A 23,640-nucleotide genomic window follows, 5' to 3' on the forward strand; every position below is an offset into this window, starting at 1 on the left:
TCGAAAAGTTATATTGCAACACCTGCTTCTGGAAGATTCTGTTCACTGCTTTGTTCTAAACGAAACCTATCTCGCTCCAAAAATAAGCTGGCATATACCACCATACAATATTTTACGCTACGATGGTCCGCCGGGCTTACGAGTAAATGGCTTCACAGCAATTGGAATAGACAGAAAATTACCATATCGAACCTTCCCACCAAAGTTCCACTTACCAGAACATACTGCTATTACCATCTACTTTCCATCCCGGGTCGTTACATTCGCTACCATCTATGTAAGACCAGGGGAGACTATTCCATACGAATTCTTTCAACCTATCCAAAACCTCAGTAAACATTATATCATAGCAGCGGACATCAATTTTCATAATCGCGGCATGCAAGACAAAACAAACTTTTTACAATTTTTGGACCAAAACACCACAGCGGAATTCCATGTACTGCCCAGAGCCACACGTCCCAAAAGTAACACTACCCATGACGTCGTTATAACATCAACATCTCTTAGCGCCTATTTGAACATATCTGTGCTGGATTCCATTGGCATTGATCATGACCCAGTAAAAATCACCTTAAATCTTGGTAACCGCAATATGAGCAGTAAAATACAACCCCGAAAAATCTGGTGTTACAACAATGCAAATTGGGAAGCATATAGTGCAAAACTACAGCAAGCATTTTTTGACCCACTTCCACCACCAAACAATTCAGAGGAACTCGATACGGCGGTGGAACATCTTACGGCACAGATTACCAGTGCGGCAACCACTAACATACCTACGACCACTCTCAATAGTTACAAACCAAAGCTACCTCCACAATATCTTAATTTAATCACGGCATCACGACGAGCATACAGGGACTACCTACAGACGAGAAATCCCTAATCCCTTAACTTACACCGTCAATGGCTGCGTACAGTTCAAAACTATATAGAAGCTTATAAACAACGTCGATGGATTGAAACGTGCAACCAATTGACCGATGAAGACCACCCCAGCAAGTATTGGAAACGTTTCAAGGTGCTCGCTGGACAATCCAGTAGTACCCCTTTAACCAATAACAATTAAGGATGCAGCTCTAAACACCGACACTGATAAAGCTCATGCCTTCGCAAATGTCTTGCAAGACACTTTCACTCCAACAACACAACTAGCTCTAAATCTCCCCCTCCTGGCCAAAAATGACAGAATTACCAATCCCCATAACAGGCAACTGCAACCCAGTAATACGCACGCTATTGATCCTAATAATGCTCTAACTGTTCCCATTACAACAGACAATATTCTCAATACTGTGCGTAGGAAGAGAAACACTGCTCCCGGCTTGGACAATATTACATACGTATTGATTAAACAGGCCCCACTTGCATTGCTGTCATTTCTGACCATTATCTACAATTTTATCCTCCGCACAGGACACTACCCGACAGACTGGAAGATTTCGAAAGTTCTAATGTTTCCAAAGCCAAAAAAATATAGTACTAATCCTATAAACTAACGACCTATTCAGCTCACATCAACCTTTAGCAAAATATTCGAACGCATCATTGTTCGACGCATACACATGCACTTACAAGCTCATAATTTACTTCCGTTGCACCAAGAAGGCTTTAGACCTCAACACTGTGTCCTAGATAATTTGTTAAAACTAACGACTCGCATCACAAATCATTTCAACACTTCCAAACCATCATCTCTAGTGCTATTCGACTTGGAGAAAGCATTTGACAAAGTATAGCATGCTGGACTCATGTACAAGCTCCATAAATTCCACCTACCGCTTTGCTATATCAGATTAGTCCACAGCTTCCTAACAAATAGGATCGCTTATGTCGCTGTAAATGGTGCAATGTCTTACCCCATTTTCCCTTACTCTGGCGTTCCACAGGGTACTGCATTATCATCACTACTCTACATACTATAAGTTGCTGATATGCCAAAAAAAACACAAGTTTCTATCTACCAATTCGCCGACGACACCGCATTACTCGCATGTTGTTCAACCATCCAAGCTATAAACAAAGCTCTCCAACCAGCTATAAACTCCTTCCAAAGATGGTGTGACACATGGTGTCTCACAATTAATGCTATCAAAACACAAGCATTGGTGTTTCTACAGACAGGCTGTCGCTCGAAGATCCAAAGGAACCCAACATTATTAAACATTAAAATACGGGGAACTCCTATTCTGCCTGCCACCACTGCAAAATACCTGGGAGTCATATTCGACTCCAAGCTAACCTGGAAATCTCACTTGCTCAGCATTGCCCAGAAAGCTACAAATCGGCTAAGGTTACTCAAACGGCTAATTGGAACCTCCTGGGGACTCAACTCCCAGGTCGTCTTACATACCTACAAGGCTTTCCTTCGACCAGCAATTACTTACGGCCACACTGCATGGATATCAGCACCAGATTCATTTTATCATAAACTACAAGTTTTGGAAAGACATGCTCTTCGGTTGGCCTTCAGAGTAGTCCTACCGAGTCCTACACGACTAATGTATGAACGAATAACCTTTCCCGAAATCACAACTCACATCGAAGCCGTCCGTCACAAATATATAACTGGTCGAATGAACTCGCACCATCCATAACTTCTCAGCACAATGTACGAAGATGCTCTACACGACTGCCTTCCTACATACCACTGCACACCATTACAGCATCTCTTAACTATGTATACCTTCCTGATAGATCCACAGCAGCCTGACTATCAGCTGTATAATATCCACCATCCTTCGTAACTACGGCACGTGATATATCCAACACATGCCGCACCATAGCAAACTATTACTTTTCTAACTGAAGTAAATTTCCCACTACCGTCACTGAATAAATAAGATCTGAATGAACTACCCTCAGAATAAGTAAATATGTACCACTCCAATACTGAAAACACTTAGACCATCACCTTGCAAGGGAAAACATTTATAAAAACAATTCACTTACCAAAGAGAAGGTGTACCATTCTAAATGTAAAAATAAGTGGCGCAGAAAAACAAACACGCTCGAAAAACTGTTATTTTCTGTGAACTTTCTAATCTGAATGTGTATTTTGAGTATTTTGAGATCAGTTAGTTTCTACAAACTATCCACCCTAGCTAAAATTAGCCAGATTATAACATAAGTAATTATGAATAACTTATTTAACAAATCGTTTGGTAATTTTGACTAAACTATTTGGTTTTCCTAAACAAATGGGCTGCATTTTGTTAGATTTACCAAAATAATATTTGGTTTTGGTACCAAAAAATTGTTTACGACAAACAAATAGACCTTGACCAAATCTTTTGGTACTGGTGAACAACTGTTTGGCTGATGCCTATTTAAACAAACGATTAGTTCACCACTACCATTTTTTTGGTTAATCCAAACAAACATTTTTCTCTGTGTACGATCCTCCTCGTAGAAATTATCGGCTAGAATTGTAAGTAAAACAATACAGAAACTTAAAAATAGACATAAAAACACTTCATTTGCTTATATTACGAAGAAATGTTTGAAAACACATGACCCCAAATTCGATAGTAATGACCAGCCAATGATTGATAAACCATGACATTGCAAAAGGACGGGTTACAAAATTTGAGTGTATAATGACCAAAAATGTTTGCACCATGTTATTATTTATACTAATATGTCCCCTTTATTTCCTCTTGCAAAGTAAAATGGCCAATCCGATTCTCCGGTTAGCAACCATAAATGTAAATAAGTTAAGTAGTAACACTAAACGTATGGCCTTACGTGAATTTTTAATTAATAATAATGTAGATGTTGCATGTATTCAAGAGCTGGGGGTTCCTTCCTTGAAGTGTCATCAATACTATGAAGAATATAATAATTGTGTTCAAAATTATAAGGGAACATCCATTTTGGTACGTCATGGTTTAAATATGTTAAATGTTCAGGTTCACCCCGGTGGGAGGATTATAATTCGTAAATTGGGTAACTTAAGTATTTGTAATGTGTATGTTCCTTCTGGTACTAAAAATAGAAATAGACGTAGAAATTTTATAACACTCTTTGTTTAGATGGTCACACAGATCGACTTTGTGTTACTGGAGATTGGAATTGTACGTTACATAAAGAAGACCAAACTTCCACCTTCAGTTATTCCGCAGAACTCAACTCTTTAGTAACTGGTCTAAATCTCGTTGATGTATGGAAAAAATTACAACCAGGAAAATTAGGCTTTACTTATAAAACACACACCGGGGTATCGCGTTTAGACCGTATGTATGTTCATAATAGTTTACAACATTTGGTTTCAGACATTGAGGTAATTCCTGTAGTTTTTAGCGATCATGATGCAGTATTAATGAAAATGAGACCCCCATTTCAATATATACACGTGGGAAGGGGATATTGGATTATGAATATCATAGTACTGAAGGAGGATCAATTTATTGAAGCCTTTCAAACGGCATGGGAATGTTGGCAAAGACGAACGCTGAGAAATACCGAAGACTTTGTCGTTCGTATTGTATAGAAAATACGAGAAATTGGAAAAAAATAGTAAATTTTCATTTTTGTGTGTTACGAGAACTTCATAATAAGGCACAAATGGATAGGTCGACACAAAGTCGCATAAAAAAGGTCAAGGCGCAAAAAGGTAAATAGCATAAAGGCAAGAAGTAAATTAATAAATATTTACTCCGATCAAAATGTATCTTTAAATCATGTAGTTCAAATACATAAAAGAAAATAAAAAAAACTACCAAACTCCAAAATAATGAAGGAGAATGGTGTCAAAACGAAGAAACTGTACGTAATTTATTACGGGAAAACCATTGTGAAATATATAATTTCCAAATAATTCCCTGTCTGATCCCACAGAATATATCCAACAATATTGTGCTCATGCTGAGTTTGAAAATGAGACACAAAATGGAACTGAAGTTTATCACGCAGTGTGTGGCAAAATCGAAATCTTCGCCAGGCCTAGATGAAATTTCCGGTACCTTTTATTATCAATTTTGGACCCTTATAGGACCTACGGTAACAGAATGGGTAAATGCAGTCCTTACGACAGGGCAACTGAGTACCTTATGTAAAACGTTGGTTGCAATTTTCATAGCAAAAAAAGAGATTCCATGGAAAACAGTTGATTATAGACCCATAACAATGTTTACTGTAATACGGATTATAAAATATTAACTAGATGTTTCTTAAATAGGTTAAAGAACAATATAGAAACATTACTTCAGCCCTTTCAATATGGAGTACTAGGTAATCAAAAAGTATATCATCTGATATCCAACATAAGAGATTGTATTTCACTGTGTGAAAATACTAAGGCAGATGCTTTCTTAGTGTCTTTTGACTTTTCTCAGGCGTTTGATCGTGTAAACCACCAGTATTTATGGCAGGTGTTAAATTATATGGGTATACAACCGGACCTTATTACTCAAATTCGGAATTTAATGGAAGGTATATAAATCAAAACGAAGGTAAATGAATTTCTCTCTAAGCCCTTTTTAGTAAGTTATGGCTTACCTCAAGGTAATCCCTTGTCTCTGGCGCTATTTGCGTTATCTTTGGCCCCCTTTCTATGTAATGTAAATGAACAAGTTCAAGGATTTTCTGTAAACGGATTCCACATGAAGGTCAGCGTCTTTGTGGATGACGTAAAGGTTGTTTGTAAACACACTGCAGATGCTTTGGCCTTAAAAAAGTGTCTTATCGATTACGAGAGAGTATCCGGTGCCAAGATCAACAACTTGAAAACACGTTGTATGGCTTTAGAGTTACAGTGGCCTTCTTTCAGCTACAACAGTGTTCCCAATGCAAAACTCGCTAAAGATATTGGGAATAATGTTTGGCTCTACCATTAAAGAAAGTATAAACTTAAGTTATCAGAAATTATGTACAAATTTAAGGTATTATTTACACATGTATAATCATCTTGACTTATGTTTAATTTCACGAATTACTTTCTTAAATTTATATGGCCTGTCAAGATTATGGTATACTTGTCAGATACTACCATTAACACCTCAATATACGGTCAATATATTTGTGTGGAAAAATAACGTTTTTACAGTTAGACAATATAGTCTTACACGTTCCTATGTACAGGGTGGCCTTGAATTGATCGATTTCCAAGTGAAAGCAAGAACCTTGTTCTATCAGCGGTTTGTAGCGCGGGTGTTCAGCGTAAATGAACCAAATGCTGACTTCTTACGACAATTGTTCACTGAAATTCTACTGGTGTCTCCGGTAAACAAACCAAAGGTGCCACCTTTCTTCAGTCATTACTCTCCTGTGATAATTGATTTAATATACGCTTTGATGATAAATGAAGATCCACCAAAACAAACTGGACGTCATATCTATAAACAAAATATTGCCAAGGAATCTCCTTCTTCACATATTATGGGGAAATATCCAACTTATAAATGGAACATAATTTGGAAAAATATACATGCACGCCACCTCACAAAAAAACAAAGATCATGTTGGTTTAGAGCGATAAATGAGTTAATAGATTGTAAAGAAAAAAGAGCTCGATTAGGATTTAGTATAGATGCGTTATGTACCACGTGTAATGAAACTGATACAATCGAACATCGCCTGACTAAGTGTGGAAAAATGAAAGAGGCATGGTTATTTTTACAACAATGTATAAGTAGAATTTGTCGTTTGTCACCCACTAGTGTTAAGGTAGACTATATCTTAAAGCCGGAGTTTTTTTTCCGGCTACCAAACAACAATCTTTACAGTGGCTTTTAGCCACTTTTGTAATGTATGAAAATATAGAAAATCCAGATTCAGGAAACTTTCGAGACTTTTGTAATGCTTATGTAAACTCTTGTGGTGTATGTAAAGAAAAATATGTATGAAAAGTATTTGCAAATTGTAGTTGGATAATTTAATGTAAAAAGAAATGTAGTTTTAATAATTTAATGTAAAGAAAAATGTAAATTTTAAAAAATCTAAGAGGGAGATATGGCCATCCTTGCCCCCTTCCAGACTTACATGCCCTTGTATATTTTTATATTTTCACCTAGAAATCTAGGATAGAGGAATCTTGTAGCCGTTAATAAACGATATTACACTCTTAAAGAAAATGAAGTATTTTCAAGCCTATTAAAGTTCAAAGAAACTACGGGCGAACAGAAGGGGCTTGGAAGTAATGGAAAGCAAGACTAGCAGAATAGCAGGACAAAAGGGTACTCAAGATGGAATTAATTTTCACATATATTTTGCATTATTTCTTCAGACGGCCAAGAGCACCTGCATAGGTGGCACAGAGCTGGAATTGCCCCCTCGATTTCAAATTTTATAAACATTTCGCAAAATTTTCTTCCTCGTTTCGCTCGCAGTATCTGCTTTTCTTGCAGTCTTGTTAACTTCTGGAGCCGAAGATCTAAATGGAAAAAATGGAAAACAGAATGGCATGGCAGTCCATGAAAATTTTTGCGCCATACTAAATCAATAGTTTTTTCATTTTGCAAAAATTTGGATCTGAAAATTTTCTTGCCCGCTTCGCTCGCAGTTTGTTGTCTATAATGCATTATAAATTGCCAGGAAGACAAATACTAGTGCCAAACAGTTTTCTCTTAAATGCATGAACAATTCGTTAAACTGTTTGGAGGAAAAAGAGCGCCCACATTTGAGAGACAATTTGTAGGATTTTTGCTGTTGGTTTGTTATGGAGCGGATGAATTGATTATGTATATATATCCTATATGTGTGTGTGTGGGGGGGGGGGTGTATATATACACACACCCATAGAGACAATAAAACAGACAGTGAGATAAAATTACTTTTTTCTTTCCCAAATGAACTTTCATCAAGTCTTTTGCCCCCTTAACCAGACGGTTTGCGCACTTCTATGCAAAGGGGTTAGTAGAAAGTGCAGTTATGGAGGAACGTTCTCACTCACATTCCAAGATCAATCCATAGATAATGTGATAAACGCTTTACCATTCCTTGCAAACACACATCCCGCGGAGTGCCTCCCGTGAAGTCCCGTTCCCAAGCTGCTTGAAATTTACCAGCGCCATCTGCTGTTTGCGAGTTTGACCAGAAGTGAAAACGGACGCTTCCAAGCGGAAGATCCTATGAACTTCTTGCAGAAACCGCAAGAGGTTTGCTGCCTGAACTAAATTTCTGCCTATTACATTTGTCTGTGGTATTAACACACAAATTTATAGTTTTAACATGGCCTGCCTACTTCGTTTATATTTATTTATTTGTTTATATAAAATCAAATACGTGTGGAGATTAAACGCACATTTAAGATATCAAAACTTTGAAGCAGGGGTTTTAATATGTTCATATTGTCATTCCATTAGGATACAATCAGTACATCGGATGAGTTACCATCGACAACGACACTGACATGTTGAAATATGTGGCCACACCTTTACTATGTAGACTATCAATTAACTGAAAGTTGTGGTTCATTGGTTTTGGATGTTTTCTGCTCCGTACATGTTACACGTATATTGCAAAAATTGCCCGCAATTGATATTCACTAAATTCTTGGGAGAGTAAATAGAAAATACATTTTCAAACTCATTTATATTTTACCCAAAGCACTCTTAGTGATAAGTCTATGAGGGACACATACCTACAAAACTCTAACCTAACATACTTTATAAGTTGACATTTGTCCTTGTGCTTTTTTCGTTGTCAGTTTCAACGAGGAGAGTATTGTATAACTAGTGATAACGCTCGTTTACTCTACTCTATTTTAAAGGTTATTGATAATATCTTATCATAAACAACAAAAACAAGGCTATCTTTTACAGGTTGAATTTGAGTGGCGCTTTCGACGCATTTCTCAAGATGGCGTGTTCCGCCTTATAAGGTATGCATTATAGTATTATATGTATGGAGACAATCACTACACAATAGTTTAATTGAAGTATAAATTGTTTCTGTATGCAATTATCCGGTTATTTTTATATTTCCGTTACAGCAAGAAGTTGTTTATTATTCAAGACATTTATCTTTGACTTCGATATTTACTGAGTAAGATTAAATTGTTTCGAATATTTCATTGAACGCTGCAAATGTCCACCTTCTATCTGACCACCCCTGTCGATAGCTGAGTAACGATCTGAACTACAGCGTTGAAACTTGTAGGATTGATAAACCCACTAAATATGGCACTGTAACTTAAAATAACCGTATGAGAGAACAGCCGGCTAAAAGTGATCTGTCCATATCTCTGGATCTAATAAAATCTATAATTTTCTCTAATTGAGTGTCCATGAAATGTTAGATTGACACAATATAAATAGTTCGATTAGTTCGTTCATCTGCCCATGGCAGTAAAATAGTGGAAAGTAAAAACTTAGTGCCATTATTTCGAAATTACTCTTGAGTCCAATCTTTTCGATATACTGTTGTCAGTGGGATTGAATAGCTGAGGCAGTGTAGTTTTGTACGGTGTAACTGCACAGACGAAAAACTCGGTAGGTCCTGAGAAATATGGAAGTTTTAAAATGATATAAAGGCGGCAAGTAGTGAGTTTTGAACGTTTGAATGTGTTGTCTCGTAAAAACAGGAAAATGTGACTTATCAGGTTCTTCCCCTGGACTCATCTAACATGATATATGTTTAGAGTTTAAAAGAACTACATACAAATTATCAACCCGATGGAATATGCATACCTGTACATTTCCTGAACTGGTTAAGAATTTATCCCAGTCGATCCTAATGACTACGCATAAGTTATAAATAAAAAAAAATATATTAATTTTAGAAAACTGAAAGCCCAACTTAGTACTGTTTTATTGTGTCATAAATGGTATTGACTGGCACTTCTGTCTATAGGAGACAAAGAAGAAAAGTCAGCAATCAAAACATACATGTCTTCTGAAATCTTAGGAACAACGAAAGCTACAAGTATGCAATTCAAATCGTGGGAGGGAGAAAATAACAATAATAAAACTTACAAATATTCTTGATTATATTCTCCATTTTTAAAATTCAAATTAATAACCGAACCAATTGATATATACATTAACAAGAAACTTCTGCGCATGCTTGTGAAGGCAAAATTTAATATATCGACGTATTAACACATTGTCTCCTTTCAATATAATGGTCAGTTTGTTCAAGAATGTGTGAGAAACGAAATATTTATTTTACAGATTCTGAATATGTTGTTATGGTTGTATAATAAACATATCTCAAATTTGTTAAACTTTTAGCTCTATTATATTCATTAGATGAACAAACTGTTATCCTACAATCTTCTTTGTGACATCCGAATGGCAAATGCACTGTATTTATTTTCAAAGTACATTTTTGAATACTGCACACAATTTCGCATTCCTTCTATACTGAAATTAAATCAGTGTAATGTCTAATAGTTAGTATCGAAATCTCAATCACATAATAGGCACGTCAAACATTCACGTTTATTGTAGGTTTGACCTTCAATTTATTTCCTTTTGATAACCATGGAGTACAGCTACTCATGTAACCTTCTCTAACTGTTCGTTCTGTGCAATTTCGAAACCAATGTTTTTAGTTGCCATGAGTTTGTGATGAATACAGTTCTGTTTCTGGCAATCAGTGTTGTTGTACTTGTTAATAGATTGACATGGGTATGTATTCTATATTCGCTTCAAACCAATTATTTTATCAATAGTTCATGTATGATATTTCAGCCTGCCGCCTCTGTGGTCGAGGATGTTGTGTAATCGTCTCTCTGTTTACCCATCGAAGTTTTGGTTCTAGCCGCAACTTTGACATTGGTGATATTTTATGACTGGCCATTCATAAGTTTCATATTTATCCTCATCATCGTGTTTAGCTAACACAGGGAAAAAAATGTGTAAAATACGAAGAGGAAATAGAGCTGTATGTAGCGTACAGTAGCATATAGTGTTACACATACAATATATTAGGCGCATCCAGAAAGTACGTTTCCCTGGGGTCGTACACAAAAAGCAAACATTATTTCATTCAATGATTTATTGTCATAGATACAGAACTTGTACAGTTACTTGTCAACATAATTCCCGCCAGAATTCAGGCACTTGTCATAGCGTGGGACCAACTTCTGTATACCTGTCTCGTAGAAGTCCTCCTCCTGGGCGCCGAACCACTGTGTGTCAGCCGTCTGAACCTCTTCGTCGCTGTGAAAATGTTGACCGGACAGGAAATTTTTCAGGTGCAAGAACAGGTGGTAATCACTGGGAGCGAGATCCTGGCTGCACGATGGATGATCGAATACCTCCGAACCGAACCTACCGAAGGGCTGCAGTGCGCCAAGCCATATGCGGCTTCACATTGTCGTGCAACAAGATAACCCAGGCACTGACCTTACCGCGTCGCATATTCTGAATGGCTCGTCGCAATGTCCCCAGTGTTTCACAGTAACGGTTAGCGTTCACAGTCTCATCTCTGGGCAGAAACTCGATGAGCAGAATGCCTTGTCTGTCCCAGAACACCGTGCACATAACTTTTCGTGCCGACACAGTCTGTTTGAACTTCGTCCTGCATGGCGATCCACTGTGACGCCAATGCATGACTGCTGCTTGATTTCTGGGGTGCTGTATGCAACCCACGTTTCATCCCTGGGATGATCCGGTTGAGAAAATCATCATCATCATGGTAACGCTGCAGAAATGTCAGCACCGTGCTCATGCCTTTTCCTTTGTGTTCGGGTGTCAGTTGTTTCGGCACCCACCGGGCACACAATTTCCGGAACAAGAGGCTTTTGGTAACAATGTCGTGCAACAACGACCGAGAAATCTGCGGGAAATGGCTGCTGAGTTCCGTGATCGTGACGCGACGATCCTCCAATATGCACTGCTGCACCTGCTCCACAAGCTCGTCCATAACGGCCGATGGCCATCCACTGCGCTCGTCGTCATGCACATTTTCAAAACCGGTTTTAATACGCATGGCCTGCCACCTGTGGGCGAGTGGGAAACTTACTTTCTGGATGCGCTAATAACTATGGCTCTCGAAGACTATACCATCTATGATTAAACTTCTATTCTTAACAGAAAAATCTAATCTATACTACACACAAGTGTGTCCATTTCGGTGGTACCCTATCCACTGCCCTGTGTGATTTCGTTGTTTTATGGTTTTTTTTTGTTATTTAGCGTCTCCATCTGTCACTATGGCTAATCGTGACGATGTGTATGAGTGATGAAAGGATGAAATTGATGAAGGGACTCTCTCAAAGTGCCCAATCATAGACCTCTATCGTTATACTGCGCTGTGCTAACTACTCCTCTTCAGTGGTCGGCCACGGTTGTGTGTGTTTGTGTGTCGGTGTGTATGAATGTATGTATGCATATACTTGTATGTGTGTGTATAGGGAGCATTCCAAATGAAAGTGCCCTGAATCTCAATTTTTAAAATTAAATGCAATGCTATAACTTTATCCTATATTGTGAATGAGCAATCTAAAATTGTCTGTTGGTTAAAAATTCAGGTATACTTGTACATAGATAAGTTAGAACTAACTAACTAACTCTCTAGCCTTCTTAAACCCGAAGGTTCATGGCTGCAGCAACACAGGCCTTCCATCTTTCCCTATCTTCAGCAAGTTCTATATACTCTTTTCCATCCCTACCGATTTCCCTTAGTTCCATCTTAACGTTGTCCCTCCATCTTCGTCTTGGCCTTACTACAGGTCTCTTACCATCAGGTTTCCCAACAAGAATCCTGTGAACTCCTCTTTCCTCTCCCATTCGTGCCACTTGGCCTGCCCACCTAAGTCTTCTTGATTTAATTATTCTAATAATATCTGGACATGAATACAAATTATGTAGTTCTAAATTATGAAACCTTCTCCACTCACCTGTCTCCTCATCCCTTTTAGGTCCAAAGATTTTCTTAGGGATCTTATTTTCAAATACTCTCAATTTATGTTCCTCTTTCAATGTAAGGGACCAAGTTTCACACCCATATAATACTACAGGTAAAATTACTGGTTTGTATATTTTAACTTTTAGTTTCTTAGATATTAAACGAGAAGACAAAAGTTTATGAAAATAGAAGTAACATGCATTTCCTGAATTAAGCCTACTCTTTATTTACTCTTTAATGTAATTTTCATTTGTTAATATTACTCCTAAGTATTTGAATTTGGAAACTGGTTCAAACGAGTTGTTATCAATAATTAGATTTTGATTATTTCCTAACACTTGGTTTCGGCCTGTAAGCATATATTTAGTTTTCTCTTTGTTAACTTAGAAACCTATCCCTTTAACAGTTTTGAAAAATATTTTAGCATTATTCTTAATTGTATTCACATCATCCCCCACTAAGTCTACATTATCTGCATATGCTAACAACTGAGTCACACCATTTAATTTTAGTCCTTCTTTAGTTTCTTTCACCTTCCTAACAGCATATTCTAGGGCAAAATTAAAGAGCAATGGAGATAATGCATCTCCTTGTTTTAACCCATCATGAATTGTAAATTTGTCAGACATATTAATACCCACACGAATTTTACTTTCTGTTTCACTGGTGCATATTTTTATCATACTAACAAGCTTCTTAGGTATTCCAAACTCTACTAATATATTATATAATTTATCTCTTTTGACCGAATCATATGCTTTTTTGAAATCAATGAATAGCTGATGGACATTTTGATTATATTCCCACTTTTTTCCAAGTGTCTGTCTGATGTGAAAAATTTGATCTGTAGTTTAACTGTTACGTTTAAATCCACATTGATAATCACCTATAATTTCATTAGCATATGGGGTTAGTCTTGTTAAAATAATGTTAGATAAGATTTTATATGTTGTTGAGAGTAGAGAAATTCCACGGTAATTATTGCCGTTCATTTTATCACCTTTTTTAAACACACGAACAATTATGGATTCTTTCCACTGTTGAGGGATTTCTTCTTTATTCCATATTAAACAAATTAATTTATGAATTTGACATATTAATGAATTTCCACCATATTTAATTAACTCATCTGGTATTAAATCTATGCCAGGTGCTTTGTTATTCTTTAGCCTTTTAATAGCATCTTTAACTTCAGTCAAGTTAGGTTCTGGAACTAAAGGTTCTGCTGTGTGTATTTCATTCACTTCTGATTTATCTCCTACATGGCCATTTAAAAGGTCATTAAAGTAGTTCTTCCATCTATTTAGAATATTGCTTGGGTGAGCTAGAAAATCACCGTCTTTATCTTTTATCAAGTTTACTTTAGGTTGCCACCCCTTTCTAAACTCATTTACACCTTTATATAAATCTCTGATATTTTTATTTTTGCTGTTTGTTTCAATTTCGTTAATTTTGCTTTTCAAGTAATCTCTTTTTTTACTTCTAAACTTGCGGTTAACTTCTCGCTTTATTCTATTATAATTGTTTAGATTTGTATCATCAGAGTTATTTAACCACCTAAGTCTAGCTTGACTTATTATTTCTAATAGATTATGATATTAATTATCAAACCATGGCTTACTTTTTCTCGGTTTATGGTATCCTATACTTTCTTTAGCTGCTGATTCTATTGCATTACGTATGTGCTCCCAATTCTTATTTACGTCTGTTTCATTTATATTTTCATCATCATTTAAATCCTGCAAAACATCAAATCTATTTGACAGTTTAATTTGGTAATCTTTCTTAATTCTTTCATCAGGAAACTTTCCTGTATCAAATTTTATAACTTTTAGACTTTGTTGCTTATGATTTAACACTGAGAGTCTTTCTCTTAATTTAGCAATTACTAAATAATGGACACTGGCACAGTCAGCACCTCTATGTGTACGAACGTCAATTATACTAGTATGCCTTCTCTTATCAATGAGAATATGATCTATCTGATTATGAGTTTTACCATCTGGAGAAGACCAGGTATATTTATGGATATCTTTATGTTTAAAAGTGGTACTTCACAATTAAATTCTTTGAGGTTGCAAAAGTAATCAATCTTATCATTACTTAATTCATGAAGACTTTCTTTACCAAACATGGGTTTAAATGTCTCTTCTTTGCCAATCTGTGCATTACAGTCACCTAACAAAATTTTCATATCATACTGAGAAAATTTATCAAAGACCTGTTCTAACTCTGTATAAAAATCATCTTTAGTATTATCATCTTCATCTTTCGTTGGTGCATGTATGTTTATTAAAATAATTTTACACCACCTACCCTGTAAAACTGCATATGATATCCTATCATTAATAAATTCTACTGTTTTAAGAGCCGAGATAATTCTATTATTTATGAAAAAGCCTGTTCCAAAATTATGATTTTCAGTACCACCATAGAAAAAAGTATAATTTTTAGTTTTACAATTCCCTTCTCCTGGCCACCTAACTTCCTGGACAGATACTACATCTAATTTATACTTAACTATCTCATTAACTGTACACTGAAATGCCCCAGGCCGGTAAAGGCTCAGAACATTCCAGGTGCCTAATTTAATATCCTTATTCCTAATGTAGATCTTATCCTTAGTCCAGGGACCTCCCAAAGTAGTCCCCACCCGGAGATCCGAAGGGGGGACTATTTTACCTCGGGAATATTTTACCTTGGGAACATCCATGGCCTTATATTGCTGATTCTTGACATGGCTTTTTACAGTGCAGAGTTGTCAGCTCTACGCCTAACCCCCAATAAGAATGGAGGAACTACTACACAAGACAAACATAAACACGTTAGACAGCACAATTACTACTCAAGACGAACACAAACACATTAGATAGCACAACTACTACACAAGACACACACAAACACATCACAACTTTAACACAATATAAACACAAACACATCACAACTATAACACAATATAAACGCAGTTAAGAGTTGCACAACGTATTAATTAAAAGATAAATTTTGTTTTGAAATATATTGTGCACGAGCAGGAATGCCTTGCAAAGAACTATGCCTACCAAACTTAATCTGCTCGTGGAAGTGTATTTTGATATAAATCAGTGCAACATATTGGAAATTATTAATATTACTAACTTGGATTACAGGAGGTTCAGAGAAACAATCCTTTTTTGGAAAAGACGTAAATCAAAATCGAACCATGTAAAGACAAAAGGAACTTGAGCGGACTAGAGATAAACGAAAGCTGTGGAACAATAAAAATGCATCCAATGTATTTTTAAGATTTAAAAATCTTGCGGAATAAAGCCCATCATAAAATGCTACGTAAAAATAGTTTTCCCTCAAATAAATCAGTCCTCTCCCCGTCCCCAGAAACACTCTTCCAGCTGCCTGCAACAGCAAACTACATATTCACTTCCTACAAATTATGAACAATAATTAACCATCATTTCAAAACTTGCACACATGCTTATCCTTACAATGCGCCCCATGATTACACATCACGTCTAATAACATTAATCAAATATGCCCACACATAAAAAGTGAAAATGAACTGCAGCCCATAGATAGCAGCCAGTGAGGTCTTTACACACAAAAAAGTATATATAATACAAAAAAATAATAGTATTACTCACTTATATTGTAATTCCAGCAAGTATTTTATGCTATTTGTTCCTGAAGGATCGTGAGTTCTTGGTGTAATATGATATTCTCTACACCACACAACGTGGAGAACAACGTTCTTACCACAAATTTGTTCTTACCAAATATTTTCCTAAGGATCTTCTTTTCAAATACTCTCAATTTATGTTCCTCTTTCAATGTAAGGAACCAAGTCTTGCATTCATATAGTAATACAGGCAAATTAAAAATATACATACCCTTAATAAAAAAAATATTATTTTATGTGCAAAACGTAGTGAGAGAAGTCTCTCTCGATATGTATTTCTAGATACGTGCCTGGAGAATAATAGTATGTATAGAGGATATCGCTTTTACACGTTGTAAACGCAGATCCAACTCGTTTTATTCTAAGAACGTAGAAATCGTTTGGGATAAAATTTGCCTGATGAGTAGGGAGCGGAAGTTGATGAAATGTCATATTTTTTCTGACATCAGGATGCCTATTAAATATACACAATATTGCACTTCGTCTAGAACCTAAAAAAGGTAATTTTAATGTGCATTTTTTTGTATTTTTTGTATTAGACCAGTGATCATACTTTCTTAAATACTTTTTCATGAAACAAGAACCTTTTTATTAATAGACCATCAGTGCTCGAATTTGCATAATCATTCTCCTTCACCTACTGCATTATCTTCAAGTTGTTCCACACAAGGATCCTTCCTTCTATACCCAACGCGAACAAGGAAATTTGCAGCGAGGAATTTTCCCTTCGAACACTGCAGATCAAAAAATCGTAACACATTGGAAAATAAGAACTAGTTCGACAGAAATGTCCACAAAATGCCAAATTGTAAGAAAAATGAACTTACAAAATTACACAAAATAATGGTCACATTTAACTCATACGTTGTATACCCTGCGTGGCAGAGGATGGGATAATGGTCTTTACAGCAAAGGGATAATTTACTATGGGTCCCACCTTTAACTGAGGTTTTCGTCCCCTTTGAAGTAAAACGTAACAAGTGTAGACAATATGGGAAATTCATTTCAGCTCTTATTTCAATATGAAAAGAATTGGAACCCCCTTGAAAATATTAGGTGGGAAGTTAAATTTTAAATATCACGTGTAAAACTAAAAGGTTACGAATTAACAATTTTGATGTTTATTGTAAAATAAGGATAGACTGGTTGAGCAACTGAATATTTCTACTGGATTCATAACTGTAGACAATTCACACGCTACACTACGTTTACGACAAACTGCGTAGATACAAAGGTACGAGATGAGGGATATTTTCCTATCGATGGACATCTGCGAGCAAGTAAGTTAATTCTGCATTTCGGAGGGGGACCCATATGACAAGTGACTGGGGCCCCTCTGGCTGCTTGTTTTCACAGACGTTGTATATGATGTTACTGGGAACCAGATTTCTGTTTCGTAAATCGATTTTTTTATAAGCGACACTATATGTGGAATTTCTGCGATTATATACAAAATTCAAGAGCGTATTGTGGGGATTGCGGGTGGCTGCTACGCCACTGGAGCCACTACGCCTCCACCGAGTATTGAATCCGGGGTCCCTTGATTACAAGGCGACGACGTCACCACTACGCCATCGGAGAGGCCCTGATAACACAAAGTGTGTAGCTTCTTGTACGAGAACAGTAACAACAGAATCTTGATTCCAAAGCGGAGAATTCATATTTTAGGTATTTTACTACATAATCTATGTTAGTTGGCCATTTTACTAACTAACTAACTCTCTAGCGTTCTTAAACCCGAAGGTTCATGGCTGCAGCAACACAGGCCTTCCATCTTTCCCTATCTTCAGCAAGTTCTATATACTCTTTTCCATCCCTACCGATTTCCCATAGTTCCATCTCAACGTTGTCCCTCCATCTTCGTCTTGGCCTTCCTACAGGTCTCTTACCATCAGGTTTCCCAACAAGAATCCTGTAAACTCCTCTTTCCTCTCCCATTCGTGCCACATGACCTGCCCACCTAAGTCTTCTTGATTTAATTATTCTAATAATATCTGGACATGAATACAAATTACGTAGTTCTAAATTATGAAACCTTCTCCACTCACCTGTCTCCTCATCCCTTTTAGGTCCAAAGATTTTCTTAGGGATCTTATTTTCAAATACTCTCAATTTATGTTCCTCTTTCAATGTAAGGGACCAAGTTTCACATCCATATAATACTACAGGTAAAATTACTGTTTTGTATATTTTAACTTTTAGTTTCTTAGATATTAAACGAGAAGACAAAAGTTTATAAAGAGAGAAGTAACATGCATTTCCTGAATTAAGCCTACTCTTTATTTCCTCTTTAATATAATTTTCATTTGTTAATATTACTCCTAACTATTTGAATTTGGAAACTGGTTCAAACGAGTTGTTATCAATAATTAGATTTTGATTATTTCCTAACACTTGGTTTCGGCCTGTAAGCATATATTTAGTTTTCTCTTTGTTAACTTAGAAACCTATCCCTTTAGCAGTTTTGAAAAATATTTTAGCATTATTCTTAATTGTATTCACATCATCCCCCACTAAGTCTACATTATCTGCATATGCTAACAACTGAGTCACACCATTTAATTTTAGTCCTTCTTTAGTTTCTTTCACATTCCTAACAGCATATTCTAAGGCAAAATTAAAGAGCAATGGAGATAATGCATCTCCTTGTTTTAACCCATCATGAATTGTAAATTTGTCAGACATATTAATACCCACACGAATTTTACTTTCTGTTTCACTGGTGCATATTTTTATCATACTAACAAGCTTCTTAGGTATTCCAAACTCTACTAATATATTATATAATTTATCTCTTTTGACCGAATCATATGCTTTTTTGAAATCAATGAATAGCTGATGGACATTTTGATTATATTCCCAATTTTTTTCAAGTGTCTGTCTGATGTGAAAAATTTGATCTGTAGTTGATCTGTTACGTTTAAATCCACATTGATAATCACCTATAATTTCATTAGCATATGGGGTTAGTCTTGTTAAAAGAATGTTTGATAAAATTTTATATGTTGTTGAGAGTAGAGAAATTCCACGGTAATTATTGCAGTTCATTTTTTCACCTTTTTTAAACACAGGAACAATTATGGATTCTTTCCACTGTAGAGGGATTTCTTCTTTATTCCATATTAAACAAATTAATTTATGAATTTGACATATTAATGAATTTCCACCATATTTAATTAACTCAGCTGGTATTAAATCTATGCCAGGTGCTTTGTTATTCTTTAGCCTTTTAATAGCATCCTTAACTTCAGTCAAGTTAGTTTCTGGAACTAAAGGTTCTGCTGTGTGTACTTCATTTACTTCTGATTTATCTCCTACATGGACATTTAAAAGGTCATTAAAGTAGTTCTTCCATCTATTTAGAATTTTGCTTGGGTCAGCTAGAAAATCACCGTCTTCATCTTTTATCAAGTTTACTTTAGGTTGCACCCCCTTTCTAAACTCATTTACACCTTTGTATAAATCTCTGATATTTTTATTTTTGCTGTTTGTTTCAATTTCGTTAATTTTGCTTTTCAAGTAATCTCTTTTTTTACTTCTAAACGTGCGGTTAACTTCTCGCTTTACTCTATTATAATTGCTTAGATTTTTATCATCAGAGTTATTTAACCACCGATGTCTAGCCTGATTTCTTATTTCTATTAGATTATGACATTCATTATCAAACCATGGCTTACTTTTTCTCGGTTTATGGTATCCTATACTTTCTTTAGCTGCTGATTCTATTGCATTAAGTATGTGCTCCCATTTCTTATTTACGTCTGTTTCATTTATATTTTCATCATCATTTAAATCCTGCAAAACATCAAATCTATTTGACAGTTTAATTTGATAATCTTTCTTAATTCTTTCATCAGTAAACTTTCCTGTATCAAATTTTAGAACTTTTATATTTTGTTGCTTATTATTTATCACTGAGAGTCTTTCTCTTAATTTAGCAATTACTAAATAATGATCACTGGCACTATGCGTACGAACGTCAATTATACTAGTATGCCTTCTCTTATCAATGAGAATATGATCTATCTGATTATGAGTTTTACCATCTGGAGAAGACCAGGTATATTTATGGATATCTTTATGTTTAAAAGTGGTACTTTTCACAATTAAATTCTTTGAGGTTGCAAAAGTAATCAATCTTATACCATTATCATTACTTAATTCAAGAAGACTTTCTTTACCAATCGTGAGTTTAAATGTCTCTTCTTTGCCAATCTGTGCATTACAGTCACCTAACAGAATTTTCATATCATACTGAGAAAATTTATCAAAGACCTGTTCTAACTCTGTATAAAAATCATCTTTAGTATTATCATCTTTATCTTCCGTTGGTGCATGTATGTTTATTAAAATAATTTTACACCACCTACCCTGTAAAACTGCATATGATATCCTATCATTAATAAATTCTACTGTTTTAAGAGCCGAGATAATTCTATTATTTATGAAAAAGCCTGTTCCAAAATTATGATTTTCAGTACCACTATAGAAAAAAGTATAATTTTTAGTTTTACAATTCCCTTCTCCTGGCCACCTAACTTCCTGGACAGATACTACATCTAATTTATACTTAACTATCTCATTAACTGTATACTGAAATGCCCCAGGCCGGTAAAGGCTCAAAACATTCCAGGTGCCTAATTTAATTTCCTTATTCCTAACGTAGATCTTATCCTTAGTCCAGGGACCTCCCAAAGTAGTCCCCACCCGGAGATCCGAACGGGAGACTATTTTACCTCCGGAATAAAACATGCAACTACTACTACACAAGATTATGAAAAAAAGAAAAGAAAAAAAAGAAAGAAAGCACATTTAAATACAAAACACTCTTTTGCCAATATTCATACATTGGTAATCGGCTTCGGCACAACCCTAGTTCCCATGTGAACTACATGAAAGTCTTATTTTTTGGAATTTAGAAAAAAAATCTCTTGATCCATTTATTTGTTGGTGTAATATTAAAACATTAAGTTTTGACCTAGTCCCTACATTGGTTGACTGATAACTGTACACCCTTTGTTGTAAAAATTAAATAATAATAAACCCTATCCGTCTGTCCGCTTATCTTTCCAACCTATAGAGCTGAGACTATTTTTACAAGATAAATCTCGGATTCAGACACTCCACGATGTTTTGGCCCCTACTTCCTCCTTCTCTACCTGCCCATTTACTTGATGTTATTCAGAATTGAACTTCCTAGTTGGCCATTTTACTGTAACGAAATGAATGTACCGACGGAAACAAAAAGAAACATGCAGCTTCACTGTGCATAGGCTGGTGATCTCAAAGGACGATGTGTAAGTTAGAACGTAAAAGGTATTTTACATATTATACGTTTATTTTTAACTATTCGATTTAGTTGTGTTTTTAATGTGTCCCGCCCTTGACACCAAAAAAAAAAAAAAAACATTAATTTTTCCTTTAACTGTTATATTTCCACCTCACGGGTTTTCCTTGATCAATTTCATCATATTATTAGAAATTCTCATCGGAAGAAAAAATAATATCAACTTCTGTACCTCTAGTCAAAACATATCCACCTTGATCAATAAATTTACCTTTTTACCTGTGCTTTGCATTTCTGTAGCCTTCCTAATATGCTTTCCTTAGGTCGGGCAGAATTTCTCGTCGCGTCCATCTCTTCTGTTATCACAATCGAGACTTCTAGATTATCATTTCTTCTCCCTGCAATTTTAGAAATGTAATTTTTCATGATCATCCAGCGAACGCTTCCTAGTTGGCCATTTTACTGTAACGAAATGAATGTACCGACGGAAACAAAAAGAAACATGCAGCTTCACTGTGCATAGGCTGGTGATCTCAAAGGACGATGTGTAAGTTAGAACGTAAAAGGTATTTTACATATTATACGTTTATTTTTAACTATTCGATTTAGTTGTGTTTTTAATGTGTCCCGCCCTTGACACCAAAAAAAAAAAAAACATTAATTTTTCCTTTAACTGTTATATTTCCACCTCACGGGTTTTCCTTGATCAATTTCATCATATTATTAGAAATTCTCATCGGAAGAAAAAATAATATCAACTTCTGTACCTCTAGTAAAAAACATATCCACCTTGATCAATAAATTTACCTTTTTACCTGTGCTTTGCATTTCTGTAGCCTTCCTAATATGCTTTCCTTAGGTCGGGCAGAATTTCCGGTGAACCATCAAAAGGGTATAAAGCAGTGCCGGATATACAAATCTTGACTCCCCACAAATGGCAAAGGCCCCCTCCTTCCTACCTACCTTCACACACACGTGTGTGTGTGTGTATGGATACCGGATGGGGCACATAAAATTACCACAGCGAATAGTTCTGAAACGCGAAGGTTAACGGCAGTTCTGACGTCACCGATGTAAATGTTTTCAAGGGGCCCAGTGGACAGAGCATGTCTGGTCTCTAGTCGCCATCTTGGATTCAGCTCATGTTTGATTGATTGATTGAGTTTTAAGTCCACTTTATGCACATTAAGGCTAATCGGGACTGTACCTACAGCTTAAAGTGGGATGCGAGCCACTATGCGCCTCCACCGGAAATCAGCTCATGTTGTTGAAATGGGAAACAGAAGTTGTTTTCTACATAACTTCATTCTGAAGAAAGTTAGTATTGACCGAAGTAGGATTGTCAGCAATGTAATGGCAGGTTGTTATGTTATCCTTGTTCCAGGTGAACCAGAATGTCACAAACTCATCAAGATCGCATAGAAATGGTGTTGCTAAGTAATGGCCTCTGGCTGAGTGTGTGCGTCCGCAATGCAGTACTGGCGGTCAAGTGAAGTCTAAACTTTGTTTTGTTCAACATTATTACAATGACAATCCGTATCTCCGTCCTTATTTGTACTTGCATCATGCAACGCAGGCCCGTTCCATTTCACCATGCCCCTTCGTTCGGAACATTTGACTTTCCGATAATTGTCGGCACCCTGAATACGTATGATACTCTTGTGACCCGCATTCTGCTTGTTGTTTGTGCGAAATCCGTGTATCAATGGCATTTCTCGTTTCTTATTCGAGGCGGTCTCCCTGAATTTTGTCTACAGTACATCTTCTTGTGATGTCTGTGGCAAATCTGGATGCTAGGCATTGCGGACGCCCACGGCCACCACTCAGCAGCACAATTTCTATGCGATCTTGACGAGTTTGTGACATGCTGGTTCACCTGGAACAA

At 36.1% G+C, this 23,640-nt stretch overlaps 1 protein-coding gene across 1 annotated transcript in view; it reads left to right on the top strand.

The window, feature by feature from the left end:
- Positions 1–10,510: 10,510 nt before the first annotated feature.
- Positions 10,511–23,640, top strand: part of LOC146003603 (trypsin-1-like) — a 37,693-nt gene continuing 24,563 nt past the window's right edge. Inside the window, exon 1 of the mRNA XM_083141915.1 lies at positions 10,511–10,574. Within this exon, the coding sequence (XP_082998041.1) occupies positions 10,515–10,574 (60 nt within the window). The 5' untranslated portion in view covers positions 10,511–10,514. The remainder of the gene's footprint in view (positions 10,575–23,640) is intronic.

This window comes from Lepisma saccharinum, chromosome 20 (assembly GCF_977018435.1).
Source record: "Lepisma saccharinum chromosome 20, izLepSacc3.1, whole genome shotgun sequence".
NCBI classification, from domain to species: domain Eukaryota; kingdom Metazoa; phylum Arthropoda; class Insecta; order Zygentoma; family Lepismatidae; genus Lepisma; species Lepisma saccharinum.